This window comes from Lycorma delicatula, chromosome 1 (genome assembly GCF_047948215.1).
Source record: "Lycorma delicatula isolate Av1 chromosome 1, ASM4794821v1, whole genome shotgun sequence".
NCBI lineage: Eukaryota > Metazoa > Arthropoda > Insecta > Hemiptera > Fulgoridae > Lycorma > Lycorma delicatula.
In genome coordinates this window covers 159,629,185-159,651,478 of record NC_134455.1, presented here as the reverse complement: position 1 = coordinate 159,651,478, position 22,294 = coordinate 159,629,185, and the positions used below count along the sequence as shown (strand labels likewise).

The 22,294-nt window shown below is 31.0% G+C and overlaps 1 protein-coding gene across 1 annotated transcript in view; it reads right to left on the bottom strand.

Annotated features, from left to right (window-relative positions):
* The window catches only part of RhoGEF3 (Rho guanine nucleotide exchange factor 3), a 171,679-nt gene that overhangs the window by 21,868 nt on the left and 127,517 nt on the right, over positions 1-22,294 (bottom strand). Inside the window, exons 5-9 of the mRNA XM_075354770.1 lie at positions 22,058-22,280; positions 15,664-16,313; positions 5,235-5,371; positions 1,432-1,611; positions 767-952 (exon numbers count right to left, since the gene is read on the bottom strand). Of these exons, the coding sequence (XP_075210885.1) occupies positions 767-952; positions 1,432-1,611; positions 5,235-5,371; positions 15,664-16,313; positions 22,058-22,280 (1,376 nt within the window). The remainder of the gene's footprint in view (positions 1-766; positions 953-1,431; positions 1,612-5,234; positions 5,372-15,663; positions 16,314-22,057; positions 22,281-22,294) is intronic.

Here is a 22,294-nt window from a genome sequence, read left to right as displayed (position 1 = left end):
TAGAGTAAACATAAATCAATCCAGATTTGTTGAGCCGTGTTATCACTGGTGATGAAGGATGGTTTTTTCAATACGATCCAAGAGACCAAACGCCAAAGTTCGCAATGGTGGTCAAAGGGATCAACCAGACCAAAAAAAACTTGCATGTCAAAGTCAAAAGTGAAATGCATGCTTGTGTGCTTCTTCGATTCCAAGGGAATTGTTCATAAAGAGTGGGTGCCTCCTGGACAAACAGTTAACCAATATTTCTACAAAGAAATTTTAGAAAGACTTCGTGAACGAGTTCTTCGTGTCCGTGCCAACATTGCTGATAATTGGATTCTGCATCACGATAATGCGCCATCCCATACTGCTGTCAGTACAGTATTCTTTAACCTCAAAACAAATTTCAGTACTACCACAGCCACCTTATTCACCAGATATCGCTCCGTGCGACTTATTTCTATTTCCAAGAGTCAAAATAGCGGTCAAGGGACACCATTTTCAAACAATATAAGATGTCCAAAAAGCTGTGACGAGGGTCTTGGAGAATATTACAGAAGATGAGTTCCAGACATGCTACCATCAATGGCAGAAGCGCTGGAATAAGTGTGTGCAATCAGAGTGGAACTACTTTGAAGGAGACAACACTAAACATGACTAAAACGGTAAGCAACATTTTTTTTCACATCAGTCTCATTACTTTATTGTCGCACCTCGTATATTAATAATAAAATTTACTAACTTTCACAATCAAGAAATTTAATAAACTATAGAGAATAATTACCTCAGCTACATCCCTCAGTACTTTAACAAAATCACGTTCTGTGTTAATGAGCTCTCTGACAACTCTAGATCTTACTTGGTCATTTGATAACAGTGATATGCTAGTTCTCCTTCTAAGCTGTTTGCTACCTCCTGATGCCATAGCTGCTAAACAGTCTTCAACCGTATCTTCTTGGCTAACTCTTAACTGCAAAAACATCAATAACCACACATAATTATAATTTATAAGTTAAAAGTTTTAAAATGACTTAAAAAATATCTTTACAATTAGTCTGTATTGATTTGAATAGTTGCATGGAACTGAACTTTATACACAAATGCTTTGTGGTTTATAATGTTAACATTAAAATCCAAACAAAAATAAGTATACTTTAGTGATTTCACTTTTAGTGTAGCCACAGGCTATAGGAACTAATCAGTTATTAGCTATTAGTGTATCCACAGGCTATAGGAACTTATCAGTTATTAGCTAAAGTATTTAACACGTTCCAATCTTTTCTGATTATGATCACCAATATTGAGTTTTCATATCCTGATCATATATAGTTCTACAAAGTGTGCATTACTAGTGGTAAATTTTTCACAGATTATAAAATATAATGATAATCTACATCAAATAATCATAGAATTAATCATTGTGTAAATAAAGTATAAACTGATAATTACTCTGACAAATGCGGAAGGGAACCATCCTACACAATTATTACAAGATCCCCACCACCAATCTCTGTCAAGTGTATCCAATACTTCGATAACATCTCCAGCTCTAAATGCCAATTCTTCTGTTTCCATGGCTACATGATCCCACACAGCTTCTGCAAGTATAACGACTTCTTCATCCATTACCTGAAATAATAAAAAATTAATAACTTAAAAAGAACTTGATAATGTTACAAAACATCAATATATAAATGGTTCACGCTGGACCAAAAAAAATTAAAAAAAAAACAAAACTGTTTACCTTGACAGTGATATGCTAGTTGCTAGTTCTCCTTCTAAGCTGTTTGCTACCTCCTGATGCAGGGCTGCTAAACAGTCTTCAACTGTATCTTCTTGTCCACACATAAGTTAAAGAATTTTCTCATAATTGAATTCTCTACATGTTTTGTTACAAATTTTTATCTAATCTGTTGATAATTTAAAAAATATAATTTACATCAAACCTAAAACGTGTTTATTTCTGGTTTCTAATAAAGCATTGCATTGATAATTCTTGATGTGTGGCATTTCGTCTTTTTTTTTATTCCCAGCTGATATGTATATATATTTAAATATCTCAGTTATTAGTGATTTACACAACTACAGGGTGATTTTTTAGTCCTGTTACCCAACTGTTAATGTCTGGTAATTTTTTTCTAAGAAAGGGAAATTTTGTTTTGTGACATGAAGTTGGTAGCGCTACTCAACCGGTATAGATAGGGCAGTGTGAGTTGATTTGTTTGAGCTGTGTAAACTTTTGTGCTGTTTCTGGTCATGTTACGAACAGAATGTCTTTTACATAGAACAACGAGTTTTCATTGAACAATATTTTGTTATGAAATCATATGCGATTGTAAAAGATTTCAAATTAAATTTGTTGGTGTTCTTCCGCCAGAAAAAATGTCAATTTCTAGGCTAGCAAACTGATTTCGAGAGACAGGTAGTGTTTGCGACAGAAAACATAGTGGTCGACCAACTCGCTTGACAGATGACGTTTTAGAGAATGTGAAAACATGATTGCTCAATTCTCCACGGAAAAGTTTACGAAAACTTTCCATGCAAGTTGGTTTGTCATATTCGAGTGTTCAGAAAGCTGCTAAAAAATTGAAATTGTATCCGCATCACGTACGATTAGTCCAAGAGCTTCAGCCTCCAGATTTAAACAAGCGATTGCAATATTGCCGTTGATTTAGGACTCTTGTAAATGATAATGGAATCAAATTTTTAAACACAGTGTTCTTTAGTGATGAAGCTTGGATCCATCTAGATGGTTATGTGAACAATCAAAACTGTCGAATTTGGGTGGTTGAAAATCCTAACGCTTTACAAGATAAATCTTTGCATCCTGAAAAAATTGGTGTGTGGGGTGCGATATCTCGTCATCGTATAGTCAGACCCATATTCTTCGAACAGACAGTAAATGGTGAAGTATACAGCAATATTGTACGCCAATTTGTGTCCCTCCTGGAACCTCAAGAACGGTATTGCTGGCTTCAGCAAGATGGGGCTACATGCCACATGTCTCAAGAGACCATGGATTTTCTGCAAGAATTCTTTGATGATCGAATAATAAGCAAGGGCTTATGGCCTCCAAGGTCCTCAGACCTCACATCTCCTGACTACTTTTTGTGGGGCTATATTAAGTCCGAGGTCTTCAATAACAATCATCACAATATTGATGAACTCAATATTACAGACTTAATCATGAATATTTCCAATGCAACTCTTAAAAAGGTTTCTGCTAATATGCTGAAAAGAGTCCGTGCGTGTATAACCGCAAGGAGTGGGCAATTTTTAGCATATTCTTTAACAATTATGTAATAGCTTTTTATTAAATCTCTTTTGTAAGTAACAAATACATATTTTTATTCCACCTAAATTTCCCTTTCTTAAATTATATTTAAAATTGGGTAACAGGACTAAAAAATCACTGTATTATATGGTGAAGCTTTTAATAAATGAGAATTTTTCTGTTTTTAATGAATACTGTTTGACAATGGCCCTTGAAAATTTATTTATGAACAGTAATAGAAAACATAAATTAAAAATAGAAATGCAAATTCTAATAAATCCCAATTATAGAACTTATTTATCACTGCATTTTGATGAATACACTGAATTTTCAACTTAATTTTTTTAAGTGTACTTTGTATACCAATTTAGGGTAATAAATTTAGCTATACATCTCCCAGCAATACTCAAAAGTAAATAAAATTTCTTTATAGTTTTTATTGTAATGACAATTTTATTCCAAAAACATGATTTTTTTTTTTTAGTTGAAAATGTCTCCACTACAAATTGCCTTCTTTAATATTTGTAACCATTATAAATTTTGACTAAAATTGGCTTATAGGGCTTAATTAAGTTGGTTACTTTGTTAGAATTATATACTTTTTATTTTATAAATTTTGTATTACGTCAATTAAAATAAAAATAAAATAAAATAAAATAAAAATTAAAAAAAAATAAAAATAAAATAAAAATTCAAGGTTAAATGGATTTATTCAGAGAAGACTGATTGTGGATAATCACGGCATAATTAGATAAGAATAAACTATTTTTTTTTATGATTGAATTCTTATCGCACATTCCTGCTAAAAATAAAATTTATCATAGTATGACATTATGCCTGCAATGGGAACAAACTATTCCCACAGAAAGTGTTACGTTAGTGTGTGAACACGCACTTTCATAGACTGAGTAATTCTCAGGAATAGTGGTGGGGTAAGACTGGGAGACCATCGAAAGATGCAATTTGTGTTTGGATTCGTCGGTGTGAGCTTGAGTGCAGTGACTTTGTTCGGAAAACTGTTCAGGAGGTTTGCAGTTTATGTTTTATTCTGGATACAGGTATGAGAAACTATTATTAAAGGTCGCTGTGCAAAAATACTTCAATGGTTCGATTACAATATTACTAATCCGTCGACCATTTAATAAAGAACTATTAAAGATGTTACTTGTTATAATGATAAATTATGTTCAAAATTATAACCAGAATTAATTTCGGATTGGCCAATTCCATATCAGTATATGTATTAATAAGATGATTTGTGAAATTGATATGCAAATATCAAAGTTCAAGTAGATAAATAATAAAGGTTCTACAAGTTTCAGGTAGTTTAATAATGGGTGTTCTGAATCAAATATCTACTAAGCAAAAGAGTTTGTTTCATAACGAATAAGTAATGTATAATTATTCATTGCTAGTAACATTTTTTGATGTGCTGAGTTATTGTAACTGGTTTTATGTTATCTTAGGATATAAAATTATCAAGCAGCATAGTCATAGTGCATTGTTTCGCAAATCCCAACATTAGTAAATTAGAAAATTCATTTTTTTTAAAAACAAATTCTTTAAAAATTTTTATCTTTGTAAAAAATTTAAATTTGGTGTAATATAGTAGCTTACATATTGTATAAAAATTGATGGAATAAATAGACCAGTTTATTTTGGAAAGAACTACAAATAAATGAAAAAGAATAATTTAAGTTAATTTGATGAAATCATGAAGCGTATATCCAATATTTGGGTGTAAGATAAGATGATTCTGTTCTCTACAGAAGAGTGTGTTAACTTTTACACATACTTGATAATAGTAATAATAATAATTATTATTTTCTCTACCTTTAATTCTAAACTAATTCTTTTTTTATTTCAAATTTATGAAATTCAAATATTCACATTTATAAGCTTAATGAATTCTATTGTTCTTCTATCTTCTGCAATTCCTTAAAGAACTACACATAATGTAAGAAATTAAAATTTGAACCTGTTCAAATGATTTCTTCCTTTCATTTAATGATGTCATAGAAGATTCAGAATCGGACAGTATTTCATCATCTGACGTAATACCCTTTTCGTCTTCACTAAGGTGACTTACATGAGAAACACGACCACCAATATTACCTACAATTCACAAAAATAAAAGTATTAGATCATAAGTGAAATATATTCTGTATGAAAAATGCTACATTTTAGTTATACCTGAAGATGTATAATTTAATTACATTATTTTGAAAAATTTATAATAAATTAAATGTTAGGTATTTTTGGTTAGGTTTAGTTGTTTTGTTTTTATGAGCCAAGGCTAAATATTTTTTGATCATATCTTGTAAAGAATAAACCAACTTTATCAAACCCCAAAGAAAATAATCTGACTGCTGAGATCGGAAGATAGTGGTGGCCACTTTACTGGTTCATTCAATGTAAGTATAATTTAAATAATCTCTGACACTATTAAACATAAGTTGAGTGTGTTGATATTATGCACCACCATACAAAAGCCATAATCTCATTATATTTATAACTATTTTATCTCCAAGAGTTCAATCAGATTTGTTTATAAGAAATGCAAGTACAGCAGCCCTGAAAGACTTTGTGGTAAGAAAAAAGAGCTGATTATATTTTTATCAAGACCACACACAACACATTAAGTGAAAACAACAAGTTGCAAGGAAATGAAATGTGGCAGACTTATGAGGGTTTTCTCTGTCCAAGTATCCATGTTTTGAAATTGATAATTTCATTTCTAATGAAGCATTATTAACTGATAATCAGAATATGATGAAAGAAATTAGGTTTGAGAGCAAATTTTCTAAATAACCATTTACAGAGTTTTGTCTATTCATCATGATCTGACCGTAATATATCTTTAACATGCCTTATATAGAATGGATACAATTGTTGCTCCTATAATTTTTATAATGTTTGCCAAACACTTCGCTATGAAACATTTAAACAACATCAAATCTTCTGGTGCTTGTAATAGAACATAACTGTAAAGTATTGGGTATTTCTTCTTCAGTATTTGCATTTCTTACAAACTGCTGTCGATCAGCATTTGATAGTTTTGGTTTCTCCACAACTGCTCACATCTCACATTCCAAACATTTTATAAATGGTAATTTTTGATCTTATTTCCTATAGTATTCTCAAACTGCACCAACACTGTTATGTACTTACCATAAATTAACAACACTTCAGTCAATTCTCAAAATATATACAAGTTTGTGTTGTCTCCTATTATATATAATAGGAGATTAAACTATGCTTTAAATTCTTATCTAAACAACACAAAACCACTCGCATATAATCCAGAAAACTTAATAAATTGATCAGCTATTATTGGTAACTCATGAGATAAAATATTTCTTCAAGTAATTGATTTGTTCTAGCATCTATTACTATTACTTTTTTAAATTTATTATTTATTTTAGTGTTATGAAGAAGATTTCTGTTCAGTTTACAAAGTAATATTTTCTGCCAAATTCTGATCTGTTTTGTTTTCAATTAAATCAAATTTCTGAACGTTTTGTTTGCTGTTGACATTATTTACTTACAAAAATTTTCATATAATTGAATTCTCTACATGTTTTGTTACAAATTTTTATCTAATCTATTGATAATTTAAGAAATAAAATTTATTGTAAACCTAAAAAAAGTGTTTCTTTCTGGACATATGTTATAGCGATTTTTTTTATATTGATCTTTCAGATCAGTTTCTGAAGTAATGCTATGGAAATTAGAATGACCCATATAAATATAATATATATATTACTTTAATGAAATTAATACTTTTAAAATTATATTATTCCTTTACATTGTTAAATTATATTTAAATTCTATTAAAATAAACGACCTTGTACAGAATATTGAGATAAGACATATCTTACCTTAATTTTTTATGAATGTACTATGAATGAAATTAATACTTTTAAAATTATATTATTCCTTTACACTGTTAAATTATATTTAAATTCTATTAAAATAAACGACCTTGTACAGAATATTGAGATAAGACATATCTTACCTTAATTTTTTATGAATGTACTTTCATGGGACTTGCATCTTCAGCACGATTAAGCTGCTAATTATAATTAATTTATCATTTGGTTTATTTTGTCTTTAGTTTAAATTTTGTGCATATTTTTCTTTCAAGTAGATTATTGTTTAGAACTTACATGACATATATGAGAATTAAAAATTACTAATGTATGTCTTCAAAAGGATTTATTTATACTCTGTCTTTATTTCATTTTATGTAATAATTTATTTTTATTTTTTGTTGGCTTAGTTTTTAGACTTTAAATTACGTAATAATTAATATGGGTTATATTAAAAAAAATAATAACGATCTAGGATTAATTACATTAAAAAATCACTAACTGCTTTTAGTTTCTGTTTGTATGTATCTACATAGTATTCTGTATGTATGTGTGTGTGTATGTATGTATGTATGTATGTATGTATGTATATATATATATATATATATATACACACACACAAATCTATATTTATTATTAGATCCTTAGATATGTTTCTTCATGTATTTTAATGAGGAAGTTGAGAAAGATGAAATTGTAAGTGAGAAAGTACTGGAATTTGTAGGGAGTTGAACCCAAGACAACCGATTCAAACTAATTTCAGATTCTCTTGCCCCAAATGCACTCATGAGTATTAAGGCTAATGATTTGGAGCAACAAGTGAAAACCAAATTAAAATAATTTCAACTTAACATACTCTTAAAATAATTTTGATTTTGTTTTATAGGAACACAACCCATTATAATCCTCTAACCATAACATGCATATACCTACATATATTAATGTACAATTATTATCCCTAAGGTAAGTTTTTAGTTATTACATCCTACAAGTTCCTGCTTATATTCTTCAAGTATGATGTTGATGGTCTATTCATTATCGTTTGATATCGCACAACATAATTCATGATCATGATCAAGCTTGCCAATGGCAGAACTAAAATATAAAATTTGTTGCATGTTGGACATGTATTGACATATTTGTTCATATATATGTGTAGTGTAATGTAAAAACAACTCAGATATGATCACACCAACTGATCTAATATAGAGATTACAACTAACCGTTTATCATCTTTTAATATATACATCAATTTTTAGTATCCCCCAGATAAGGTATCAAGGTATAGATTATTATTTGCTCGTGTTAGTTCTTCCATGGAAGAATGCATTTCCAGGGTCAAGTGGTGAATGTTGTACTACAGTAAATTTGTTAAGCCAACTGATTGATTGTTTACTATATTTTTCTTTTCTGTCTGGTTGTATAACAGCTATAGCTTTTCCCTCCAGGTACTTTACTTTACAAATAGCCACACAAACAGTAGCAATTGTGATATACTGAAACAGATTGATGTTTGTAATTTCAAAGAAATGATTTCTTAATTATAGACAACCTCTACTCAAGATATCTACATTAGTTACAATGTTCTTATACTCTTCAATCTTTTTCTTAAAGTCAAACACGTAACTTTCAACAACTCTGTTGACATGCCACTTCAAGAGCTTTTCTCCAGCGTTTGGTTTCATGGTATCTGCGCCATAATAATTAATTTTCGAAATAGGTCTAATGTACTTCTGATGTTTGTATATGTTGAAGAAATGTGGAAGTACCCTTTCTTTAGTTCAGTAAGTCCATATGTCTTCAGAAAAGATGATAATGGTGAAGCATCAAAGTTAGAACTATCTATAATTTAAATCTCATATCCAGTTAATGTCATCAATATAAGTTTTGTTCTGTTGTATATAATAAAAGGTGCAAACATGTTCTCCACACAGCATCTCAGAATAAATTGTGCATCATATCCTTTTCTGTAAAGTGCTACACGAACGTAATCGTAATGTTCTTTTGTTAATAACCATTTACAAAATGAATCATTATCATAAAATTTCCAAGTCTTTCTGTAGTAATTTTTAACCATCAAAAAATTTGGTACATGTTCTCCTATTTCTTGTATTGCCTCATAATCGAAGAATAAAAAATACTTTATTATATACTGGCAAGATTTGTTTTCATCAATGCAATCTTCAGTAGATTTCATTCTTACAACCTTTATACCTTCCACTAACATACGAGGTCTGTTCAAAAAATATGTAGATTAATGTCATAAAACAAAATGTAGTCTATTTAGAAGTTACTTGTCTGGGTCTCCTTCAAAGTACTCTTCTCTCCGATGCACACACTTATCCCAACGGTGTTTCCACTTTTGGAAACAGTCCTGGAACGCTTCTTTTGTGGTGTTCTTCAGTTCCTTCATCGCATTTGCCTCAATCACGGGAATTGTCTCAAATTTTCTTTCTTTCAAAAATCTTTTGAGTTTGGGAAACAAGAAGAAGTCACAAGGAGCGAGGTCAAGTGAGTTGGGTGGGTAGGGAAGAACAGTGAAAGAGTGTTTGGCCAAAAACTCATGAGTTCTGAGGGACGAATGGACGTTGTCATGATGAAAAAACCAGTCACCACTTGCGTAAAATAATCTCGAAATCTAGTAACATGATCCAACTGATATCTCACACTCTTCAGCAAGCTCTCTGATGATCAGATGTCGATTTGCCCGAACCAGGGTGTTGATTTTGTCTATGTGTGAGTCGTCAGTTGACATGGAAGGACATCCAGGATGCTCATTGTCTTCAATTGACTGACGACCATCTTTAAAACGTCCATGCCACTTAAAACATGTCGCACGCTTCATAGCAACATCGCAGTAAGCCACCTTGAGCATATCAAAAGTTTCACTCACAGATTTCATTCAAGTCACTCATCTGCCAAATGAAAAAACACACTTCACAAACAATCACGTAGCTAAGCAACTAATACTGATATTTGCAATCAAAAAACTGCGTTGTAATCAGCTGATCTGTACGAACATGGTGATACCAACTGGACCCAAGCAATTCAAACAGTCTACATATTTCTTGAAGAGACCTTGTATAGGAATTATGACTATCCATCTTAACATATTCAAGACAGTTCTTATATTTCCAGTAGCCACATTGATGTTGTTTGTTTCTTTTACAGATATAATTACATATTTTACATTTGTAGATATTTTCACAAACACTGCCTTTTGCTTTGTTCCATTATACACTGATCATTGTAACTATATTGACTGCAGTACTTATAGTATATAGCTGCATACTCTTCATCATGATCTGGTATCTTACAAGGTATCATACAGTTGTGTTCAGGCATTGGTCTACTAACATTCCATGCTCTATCATATTTTTTACAGTAATCTGATTTACCTAACAAAGCCTTCATACTGTTAATTATGTTGAAATGGTTAACATTCTTGTAAAGATAAATAACAAGAACTTTTGAATAGCCTTTGGAGATACTCTTGGCACACTGAATCATAATCTGAATATCCAATACTCTTTTAACATGTTTGATATATTCCAAAGTGAATCCTTCCTCATCAACATGTTAAGTTTTTCAATTGTGTTTACACAGTTCATGTGCAAGCGCTCACTGGAATCTACTTCCTTGTTTGATAGACTTTTTCTCTAAGAGGGGTGGATTCTCTGCTTGACTTGTATTTTGTGTTTGAATATATCATTTTGCTTGGAGAAGATCCTCTCCAAGCAAAAACAACTGATAGTGGGTTGGATTTGCTTCCCAGAATCTGAGCCGGACAAAAAACAACTGAAAGTCAACTGCTGCCTTCTACTCTCAAAGACTTTAACAGATAATAATAACACTATCTATCATTTTACGTAAAGGATTTCACTACTGCTTAAATATTTATATTCTTTTTCATATCTTAAGTAGGTGCACACAAGCACCTACTTGACAAGCACCTGATTTTTACTAAATTATATCATAACTCTTTCTATTAGAAGTTGATTTTTTTCTATCATCTCAAAGCTTAAGTAAGCAATATAATCAGGATTAGGAAGGAGATTACTGTCTTGATTTTGAATAGTAATCACAATATCTTGTATTCAGTGCAAGTTTTATTTTAAGGTATATTCAATCTTTCTTAGGGGACTTTATGATATTTTACTTCCGTGAGGTAAATTCAAAAAGAAAGCATACAAGATCTCTCTTTCATTTTTATGCCAGCATAAACTGTGATTAGCAATACTTTGTTCAATTACAGTGAATTTTGATTATGTCCACGATTCTAAGGTTTGGAGATCTTTCTGATGTGCAGAAATTTGCACAAAAAAATCTGTTCTTTTTAAACCTAACAGTTTACCCATAAACTATTAAAGATGAGAGACCCATACTACTGAAGAGGAGAAACCCTTATCATGATTTGGCATGGTTATAATGATTCTATTTCCACTTTTGACAAGTTTAATTTCATTTTCAGGTTTCTTGATATGAATATTTATCCTCTCTTGAATCGTTTTCAAAGTCCAGTAGCCTTATGCAAAATATTTAATATTATAGACTTTTTCTCCTTCAGCATAAAAATACAACTCACCATCTTTCTTCAAGTTATATATTTTGTTAAATGAATAGAAATCAACAAGTGAAGCATATACTTATTGTCTTCTTCTATATGCACTGGATGTTTGAAATTTTATTTTAATACAGATTCTGTACCTATTAGTTTAAAACAATTTCATTTTTATAATAAAATGGATATTACTATTACTATAAGGAAGAAAAAATTACACTATCTTGCCACAACCTCTTAGTGCAATAATAGTCAAAAGCTCTGTGTAGAAAAACAAATTTATGGCTAAAACTTATTTAAAGAGAAAAAGAGGATTAAAATATAAGCATCAGTTCATTTTTACTAAATCATTACAATAGATAGCATATATGAATTTACAAAAGTAGTATAAAAAAGTAGAGAATACTATGATTCTATCATAGTATGATAATAGAATATTATCATCCTGATTACTCTGAAATAATACCTTAGTTCTGGAGACTAAACAGAAAAAGAGAGCCAGAGAATATGGTGATTGCTTATTTTTTATGGATCTTGCAAAGATTTAATTCCTGTAGATGAATGTGAGAAAACTTCTTTAGTTACATTTGATGACTGTTTAATGGAAGAACAAAAAAAAAAAGAAAAAAAAATTAAAGACTATTTCATTACAAGTAGTCATAAAAATATGTCATGTTTATCTCAGTCAGAGCTACAGCCATCTATTTTTAAGTATGATTAGAAATAATATAAATTTTTTCTGCATATTTCAATCATATAAATATTATACTAAAAGAATATATGAAGATTATATTGGCTCTGAACTAAAATTTGAGAAATTATGCAATAGTTGGTAAAAACACTTATGGCTTCTTGACTAATGATGTGCATAAATGGTAAATGCCAATACAGGTTATGTGAAGCGTTTAGCATTTTTTTTAAATATTTTTATTTATATAATAAAGATATTAATATGAGAGTCTTAATAAAATAGAAAAGAAATTATTGAAGAGGTTCAGAGAAGGTAAAAAAGAACAAAAAATGGCTGAAGAATAAGAATTGAAACATCCTTTGATACCACCAACTAGACCTCCATAAGAACTTTCTCTTGAAAAAGCTAAACAAATTGAAGAAATGGAGAAAAACTAAGATGAAATTTCATGAAAGATAAAAACTAACAAGAAAGAAGACAAGCAAAAATTTAATGTGGATGCAAAGTAGAACTGAAATATTGATACCACCAACTAGAGCAGCTCCACAAGAACTTTCTCTTGAAGTTCAGCGAATTGAAGAAATGGAGAAGAAACTCAAAAATGAATTCAAGTCTTTCCATATTCATGAAGATAAATAACTCAGAGAATGGGAATAGAAATATAACCAATAGTTAAAGCACTGAAAGAGAACGCAGTTGAAAGTACTTCGAAAATAACAGTTCCTGTGAAAATCAGATAATAAATTATTTGAACCGCTTATTGGAAGTGTACCAAAACAGATTTAGTTTGGTGATGATAATTCTTCTTATGTTATCAGATAAAGATGAAAACTCTCCATTGCCTGAACCTTTAACTTCTGGGAAGGAATCATTCCAAACAAGTCAATTAAAAAACTTAAGAGGTATAATAGAAATTGGATCGATAGTGGTAAAATACATAAAATGAGCTGCTGATGATGGAAAGTTTGTTATTTGGGTAGATGAAGAAAGGGATGAAATTAAAACTGGGGATTTTCCAATCACATTTGATGATGATGACTATGTTTTCTGGTCAAGATTCAAGAAGATATAAAGATACTGATGGCATTTTGGTGGTTATTGACTCTGAACAATTATATTGAGAAAAAATATGTACACATAAAGAAAATGTTATTGGGAACATAAAGAAATTTTAATAAAGACCTATTTGCTATATCAATACAATGATCCCAAATCAAGTATAGGTCATAAATGGAAAATGGTTAACCTATTTGGGAGAAGTACAAAAAGAAGAAACATGAAGATGCTGGCTCAGTAGTGATGAATGTAAGCAAACAACCTATCGAGTAAATAAAAAATTTGGATGAACTAACGAAATGGCTACATATTATCTAAGCACAAGAGGCTGCTGGTAATAATAGCTTTCATAATGAAAAAATGTTACTGGTCAAGATTTTTGTGTGATTGGATGGTAGAACTACTAGCTACCCAAAATGGTCTAAATATTGAGTTTGATGTACATCAGCATTTCGAGAAAGTGTAGTAGTATGTTCTGGTCTCGTTAATGTTTTCATAAATAATCTTTCTTTTGAATTACACTGGCCTGGTGCACAATATTGTGGACAGAGTACAAGATTAGAGAAAATATAAATTTGTGGTGATAAAGGAATTGATCCAACAGATTCTGTTTGTATGGACCTTGGTAACTGGTACTCGAAATATAAGAATACAGAAAACAAATAGGTAGCAGATAAGTGCTGTTAATAGATTGCTTTCTAAAGTTGCTGACCTAAATGAATATGTTATGGATTTACTGATTAAACCTACCATATTGGCAAAGATAAAATTGGGATTAGATTTGAGTACTTCTTCATACATGTACTAAAGTATGATATTTTTTTTTGATTTTAGTACTTGTTAACAGTATTAACATTTTTCTATGCAATAAAAAAAAGTTATGGTTTTATACAAATGAAGGTCAATCTGTCAGCTAGGAAAATAATGTTAGAAGTGATGCGAAGAAACAAAGACAACCAGATTGGTAGTGGATTGTTGAATGATATTTTGACTATGTTCCTTTTGTGGATAAAATTAGTCCTTTGATAAGAAATAGAACTGCACCTCCTCTGAAAGAGATGCTACCCTGGTTAAAGGACTAGGCTGATAAGGAATTGAATGAAGTAAAAGACCTGCTTGATGATAAATTCTTTACTTTCTGAAGTTAGTAAATAAAATGCTCTAATTCCTTTATTATCTAATGATTTACGTAAATAAAAAATTGGGTGTAAAGTATTTTAAGGTAGTTTTCATACTAGATACACTACTAACCAGCAGTATTAACATTAAAATATTATTGTACGCAGTATTAACTTAGATAGCATATTTTCTACAGGAAATCATTGGATGTGTTATATGAAGAAAGGTAACAATGTGGATTTTTTGATAATTGTGAAGATCCACCTCCTTCATTGGAACTTCAACATTATCTAAAAAAACATAAATATCTTATACACTATACATAACACTAGGGAACAAAAAATCATTTTATTTTTGTCTCAGGAAGAAATTCAGGTGGAAATTGTTTTAAGAAAAATTAAATTTAGTCAAGGTTTTTTTTAAAAAAAATTATACTCTAAATTTCAAATAGAAACAAAGTGAATAAATTATATTAGATTAGAATCGAACTGGAGAATGAATGAAAATTTTAATTTTATTTGCATTCAAAGACAGTAATTATTTTAAGAGAAGATCATATGGAAATTATTTATCTTAAACTAATTCAAAGTCAAAACTATTTTAAGAGAAAGTTAAGTGAGAATAAATTTTCACATAAAATTCTCTTTTTGCTCCAAATCATCCGCCTTACTACTCTCATACGCGCACATATACATTTACACAACACAAAACACACACACACACAAAACAGTTTATTAATTCATGAGGCAGGATTTTATTTGAAAAAATTGATGTCCTCATGTCCATTTTTGTGTATTAAAAGGTGTATATGAAAACAGATTTAAAACTGTAACATACGTAAAGGAACATCTTAACTTTTAATATCTCGACTTTAATATTCTGAAACAATGCACATATATTTTTAGTACTTTTAAGTTAAGTGTTTCTAGAAAAATCTTTACAAAACATTTATTATTAGTAATAATTATAAATTTATGTAATAACCCACTTAAAAAATTACTTTTAGAGATTAGCAATTATTTTTGCTTCAGAAATAAAATTTATAAAACTAAAAATAAGTGAAGATTATCAATAAAGTAGAATATATATAATAATAAGTAATTATTACCTATTGTTTTGATTGATGATAATTCATTTAAACCAAGTGGTTGACTGATAGAGCGTCGTAAACCAGTTAACCTACAAGCTAGCCTCCTGGATGATGCTTTAATATTTGTCACAGATGTTATGTCTGTGGTTGAAGTATTATTACTTTTTCTAGGACTTAAATTTGGTCTAATTTTTATGGGAGATGGTGTAGATAGCATTCTTCTATAGCTACCACGCATTTCCCAATTAAATAATCTCTGACCACCGAGGTCAGAATGTGTCCTTCGTACAGGTACATGACTCCCTCGTCCAACATGCCTTGAGAAGCTATGAGCTTGAAGTCCTGCTTTTAATTTATCAATTAGTATTTGGTTTATAACATCTGATGATGGTCTGGAAGGTGGTTTACTATCACCAATACTACTATCACAATTTGCTGTATTATTTGGTCTTCGTCTTACAACCAATGGGCTATCAACATCATCACACATCTGTTCTTCTTCACACATATGATCTGTATCATGCTGTGATTCAGAACTGTCACCACCCCCACGACTTGTTGATATTTCTATCTGTATTCCACTATCTCCACTATTGCATTTAGCACTTCTTGCTGCTTTTTTACCTTTTCTTCTTTCTTTACTTGATCTCCATATTAAAGGACCAAACCTAAAAAAAAAAATTAGGAATACAAATTTTATTGAATATAGTAAATATTATGACATTATAATGTTCAATTATCTACCAACTGGTACATTAATGGCAAAAATCATCCAGTGTGAATGGTTTTTGGTAAGCAAGTAATATGAAAGAATACATGACAAAGCTCAGTTTCTTATATTACTGGCAGAAGCCATAAACTTACTGACTATAAACAATCACAATATTCAGTCTGACATTTTGAGCTGTTCTGAACAGCATATAACATTACGAAAAAGTTTTTCGTATACACGTACACATAATACATAAAGAGAGGCAGTATAAGAACATGCTTACAAAAATTACTTTTTAATTAATTTTTTTTTTCAAATTACTTATAAAATAAGTAATCCCTTCAGTCACAATCATCAACAGCAATAGTTTTAGTTTTATTATTTTTTAAAGAACCAATTGTTTATGTCATTAGTAAAAAAGTCTGTAGCTTAACATGGCATTATTTACATTAAATTAAAAGAAAAAATTTGCAGAACTAATGAAGCAAAATAGGTGGGATGGATATTAGTAGGTATTCTGCATGGGCAGATATGAATAAATAAAAAAATTTATAATTTTTGGGCACATATGTTCAGAAATTAAGGTTAACAGAAATGAACAACTCTACATTTTATGAAGTTTTCTGTTAGGAAAGTTGGTACTTACGTATTAACGCCACCGCAACTACAGCTTTATTTAAAAACAAAGAAGTCAATCGGATTTCGGTGGAAAATGGGCCGATATAGAGTTTAACATAAATAAATAAATAATTTATTATTTAAATAATCAAGTTGCAATAATTACTGAATTGATTAAATAAATACTCAAAAAATTACGGTGTTAATTAATCAAGGTTAGCGAGCGTAGGTTAAGTTTGGTTAAATTATATATTTTTTTTCCTCCTCTATGAATCATGAGACCTTGCCGTCGGTGAGGGGGCTTGAGTACTCAGTGATAAAGAGTAGCTGGACCGAAGGTGCAACCATATCGGAGAGGTATCTGTTGAGAGCCAGACTAAGGAATGATTCCTGAAAGAAGGCAGCAGCTCTTTCAGTAGTTGTTAGGGGTGTGAGTCAGGACAACTTAAACGGCCATATCAACATCACTCAGTCCTCTGAGTACTGCGCAGCTGAAAGCAATGGAAAACTACAGCTGCTTTTTTTCCAACAAAATGTGGCTCTCTGCATTTTCATATAGCAATGATGGAGGCGCCTTCCTTGGTAAAATATTACGGAGGTAAACTAGTCCCCTGTTCGGATCTCCGGTTGGGGACTACTAAGGAGGGGGTCACCAGAAAATTAAAAAAATAAAACATTCTACGAGTCGGAGCGTGGAATGTTAGAAGTTTAAAAAAGGTTGGTAGGCTGGAAAATTTAAAAAGAGAAATGGATAGGATAAATGTGGATTAGTAGGAATTAGTGAGGTTCGGTGGGAAGAGGAAGGCGACTTTTGGTCAGGTAATTTATGAATAATTACCTCAGCTTCAAATAATGGGCAGGCAGGAGTAGATTTCATAATGAACAAGAAGATAGGGAAGAGAGTAGAATATTTCAAAACGCATAGCAATAGAATCATTGTAATAAGGATAAAATCAAAACTTAACCGACAACGATTGTTAATGTCTATATGCCAACAAGCGCCCATGATGATGATGAGGTAGAGTGTGTATACGAAGAGATTGATGAAGCAATTAAACACGTAAAAGGAGATGAAAATTTAATAATAGTTGGAGATTGGAATGCAAGCATTGAAAAGGGCAAGGAAGGAAATATAGTGGGTGAATACAGGCTGGGCAAAAGGAATGAAAGAGGGGACAGACTTATAGAGTTTTGCACAAAGTATAATTTAGTAATTGTCAACACCCAATTTAAAAATCATAATAGAAGAATATACACTCGGAAAAAGCCAGGCGATACTGCAAGGTATCCGATAGATTATATCATGGTTAAGCAAAGATTTAGGAATCAACTCGTTGACTGCAAAACTTACCCTGTAGCAGACATTGATAGCGACCATAATTTGGTGATAATGAAATGTAAATTGGGATTTAAAAACCTGAAGAAAAGGTGTCAGATGAATCGGTGGAATTTAGAGAAGCTTGAGGAAGAGGAGGTAAAGAAGATTTTTGAGGAGGACATCGCAAGAGATCTGAGTAAAAAAGATAAGGTAGAAAATGTAAAAGAAGAATGGGAGAATGTTAAAAAGGAAATTATTAAATCAGCAGAAGCGAACTTAGGCGGAACAAAGAAAAACTGGTAGAAAACCTTGGGCTTCAGACGATATATTGCAGCTGATGGATGAACATAGAAAATATAAGAATGCTAGTGATGAAGAAAGTAAAAGGAACTATCGGCAATTAAGAAATGCTATAAACAGGAAGTGCAAACTGGCGAAAGAAGAGTGGATTAAAGAAAAGTGTTCAGAAGTGGAAAGAGAAATGGACATTGGTAAAATAGACGGAGCATACAGGAAAGTTAAGGAAAATTTTGGAGTACATAAATTAAAATCTAATAATGTGTTAAACAAAGATGGTACACCAATATACAATACGAAAGGTAAAGTTGATAGATGGGTGGAATATATTGAAGAGTTATACGGAGGAAATGAATTAGAAAATGGTGTTATAGAGGAAGAAGAGGAAGTTGAGGAGGATGAAATGGGAGAAACAATACTGAGATCTGAATTTAAGAGGGCATTAAAAGATTTAAATGGCAGAAAGGCTCCTGGAATAGACGGAATACCTGTAGAATTACTGCGCAGTGCAGGTGAGGAAGCGATTGATAGATTATACAAACTGGTGTGTAATATTTATGAAAAAGGGGAATTTCCGTCAGACTTCAAAAAAAGTGTTATAGTCATGATACCAAAGAAAGTAGGGGCAGATAAATTTGAAGAATACAGAACAATTAGTTTAACTAGTCATGCATCAAAAATCTTAACTAGAATTCTATACAGAAGAATTGAAAGGAGAGTGGAAGAAGTGTTAGGAGAAGACCAATTTGGTTTCAGGAAAAGTATAGGGACAAGCGAAGCAATTTTAGGCCTCATATTAATAGTAGAAGGAAGATTAAAGAAAAACAAACCAACATACTTGGCGTTTATAGACCTAGAAAAGGCATTCGATAACGTAGACTGGAATAAAATGTTCAGCATTTTAAAAAAATTAGGGTTCAAATACAGAGACAGAAGATGTAGAACATGTAACGGAACCAAACAGCAACAGTAATAATTGAAGAACATAAGAAAGAAGCCGTAATAAGAAAGGGAGTCTGACAAGGATGTTCCCTATCTCCGTTACTTTTTAATCTTTACATGGAACTAGCAGTTAATGATGTTAAAGAACAATTTAGATTCGGAGTAACAGTACAAGGAGAAAATATAAAAATGCTACGATTTGCTGATGATATAGTAATTCTAGCCGAGAATAAAAAGGATTTAGAAGAAACAATGAACGGTATAGATGAAGTCCTACGCAAGAACTATCGCATGAAAATAAACAAGAACAAAACAAAAGTAATGAAATGTAGTAGAAATAACAATGATGGACCACTGAATGTAAAAATAGGAGGAGAAAAGATTATAGAGGTAGAAGAATTTTGTTATTTGGGAAGTAGAATTACTAAAGATGGACGAAGCAGGAGTGATATAAAATGCCGAATAGCACAAGCGAAACGAGCCTTCAGTAATAAATATAATTTGTTTGCATCAAAAATTAATTTAAATGTCAGGAAAAGATTTTTGAAAGTATATGTTTGGAGTGTCGCTTTATATGGAAGTGAAACTTGGACAATCGGAGTATCTGAGAAGAAACGATTAGAAGCTTTTGAAATGTGGTGCTATAGGAAAATGTTAAAAATCAGATGGGTGGATAAAGTGACAAATGAAGAGGTATTGTGGCAAATAGATGAAGAAAGAAGCATTTGGAAAAATATAGTTAAAAGAAGAGACAGACTTATAGGCCACATACTAAGGCATCCTGGAATAGTCGCTTTAATATCGGAAAGAACAGGTAGAAGGAAAAAATTGTGTAGGCAGGCCACATTTGGAATATGTAAAACAAATTGTTAGGGATGTAGGATGTAGGGGGTATACTGAAATGAAACGACTAGCACTAGATAGGGAATCTTGGAGAGCTGCATCAAACCAGTCAAATGACTGAAGACAAAAAAAAAAATTATATTTATAAAATAAATAAATATAAATAACAATTTATATTCTATTTTGAATCTGTTTCGGCCCATTTTCCAATGAAATCCGATTGACTACTTTGTTTTTAAATAAAGCTGTAGCTGCGGTGGCGTTAATACGTAAGTACCGGAAAGTTATATTATATGATGAAAGTATCTTTAAATATGATGAGATGGGTACCCAGTAAGAATACCCTTTTTCTCCTATAATGTAAGTAGCTGATATTTTTTTCCAGATAAATTATTTAATGATCTAAATTTTATCTATTTAAATACCGTATAGAAATATATGATAAAATAGAAATGGTAAGAACTATTATTTTTTCTTATTATTTAAAAAAACCAATGTCATATATGTTTATTTCATCTTTTATTACTTTATATGCTATGTCTTAAGACGTTCTAAAATATTAGTAATCTCCAGAGGTGGCTGAATAGTTTCTAAGTCAATTAGATATTTTTTACACCACACAATTCAGTGCAGGATAGGTGAAAATTTTCTTTAAGGAAAACAGATGGTATATACCAATGCTATATTTAAAAAATATGAATAAATACAAATATGTATTGTATATAAAAATGTCTTGGATGTAGTGCTTATCAATATCTGGAAAAGATCAATTTGCTTGTAGCATATATTTAGGCTGATCAATGGAAAATGTGAATCAGCAAAATGCTGGTTTCTTCCTTGGGAAAGGTACCTACTAATCTCTTTTGTGAGAAAAAATGATAGAGATGGGATATCTTTGAAGGACATCTTAAGATAAAACTGTTTGTCTTATTTTGCTGATCCATTGCAGGTAGGGTATCCTTTTCTTTCTAGCCATCCTTTTCTCTTTACCCGTTATCCTTTCTGGTGGTATTCTGAGGGTTTTAGTTAATCACTCATTGGATACTTGGTAAGGTAGGGATGTGTTTGGGTTACTCCTTTGTGTTTGTATGATTATGTTGGTGTGGCTCTGACTTTTGATCTGTCGAGAGACTCTCTAATCACTTTGGATATGTTGAAAAGGTCCAACTTACAGCTGAATTGTTTATCAAGTAAAGCCAGACCTCCTATATATATATATATATATATATATATATATAATATATATACATACATATATACATCAGATGGTAATGGATGCAGTTTAATACCAGAAATTAAAAAAAACAATTATGCATAGAAACCCCTTAATTATTCTGTTATTTTTATTTCAGCAAGAATATTTCATTAAGGCTGGAACAAAAACAACAGATATAATGAAAAATAAATCAATTTTCAAATATTTTGATTTATAAATGTTACTTTGTATGACATAGGAATTGTTAGTATGACACATACAGATAAATTCAAAACCGCTTATTGGAGGTCATGCAACTAACTATTAGAAACATAGGAAGGCATAAAAAAGCATTTAGATAACACTTATGATGGATAAAGTAAGAGGATGTAGTGGCAAAGGAAGGACTATAAGCAAAAAAGACATATAGAAATTATTTCTGTGAACAAGAACAGATTATTATGATTAAGTTATGGTTAACATGTACCTAAATTTATCTGATGAATTATCATCTTTACTAGGACAGCTACATGATGATGTAATAGGAAGAGAAGGCTCTGTAGATGCTCGCTGTGGTTGCTGATGTTCTTCATCATCTTTACTGCTACTTACACCACCTCCTCCTCCTTTCTTGTAAAACCTTAAAGAGAAACTCTTCCTGAATTTTTGCAAAACACTCTCTGATGAAGTACTAGCACTTCCTATTCCACCTTTGAAAAAATAA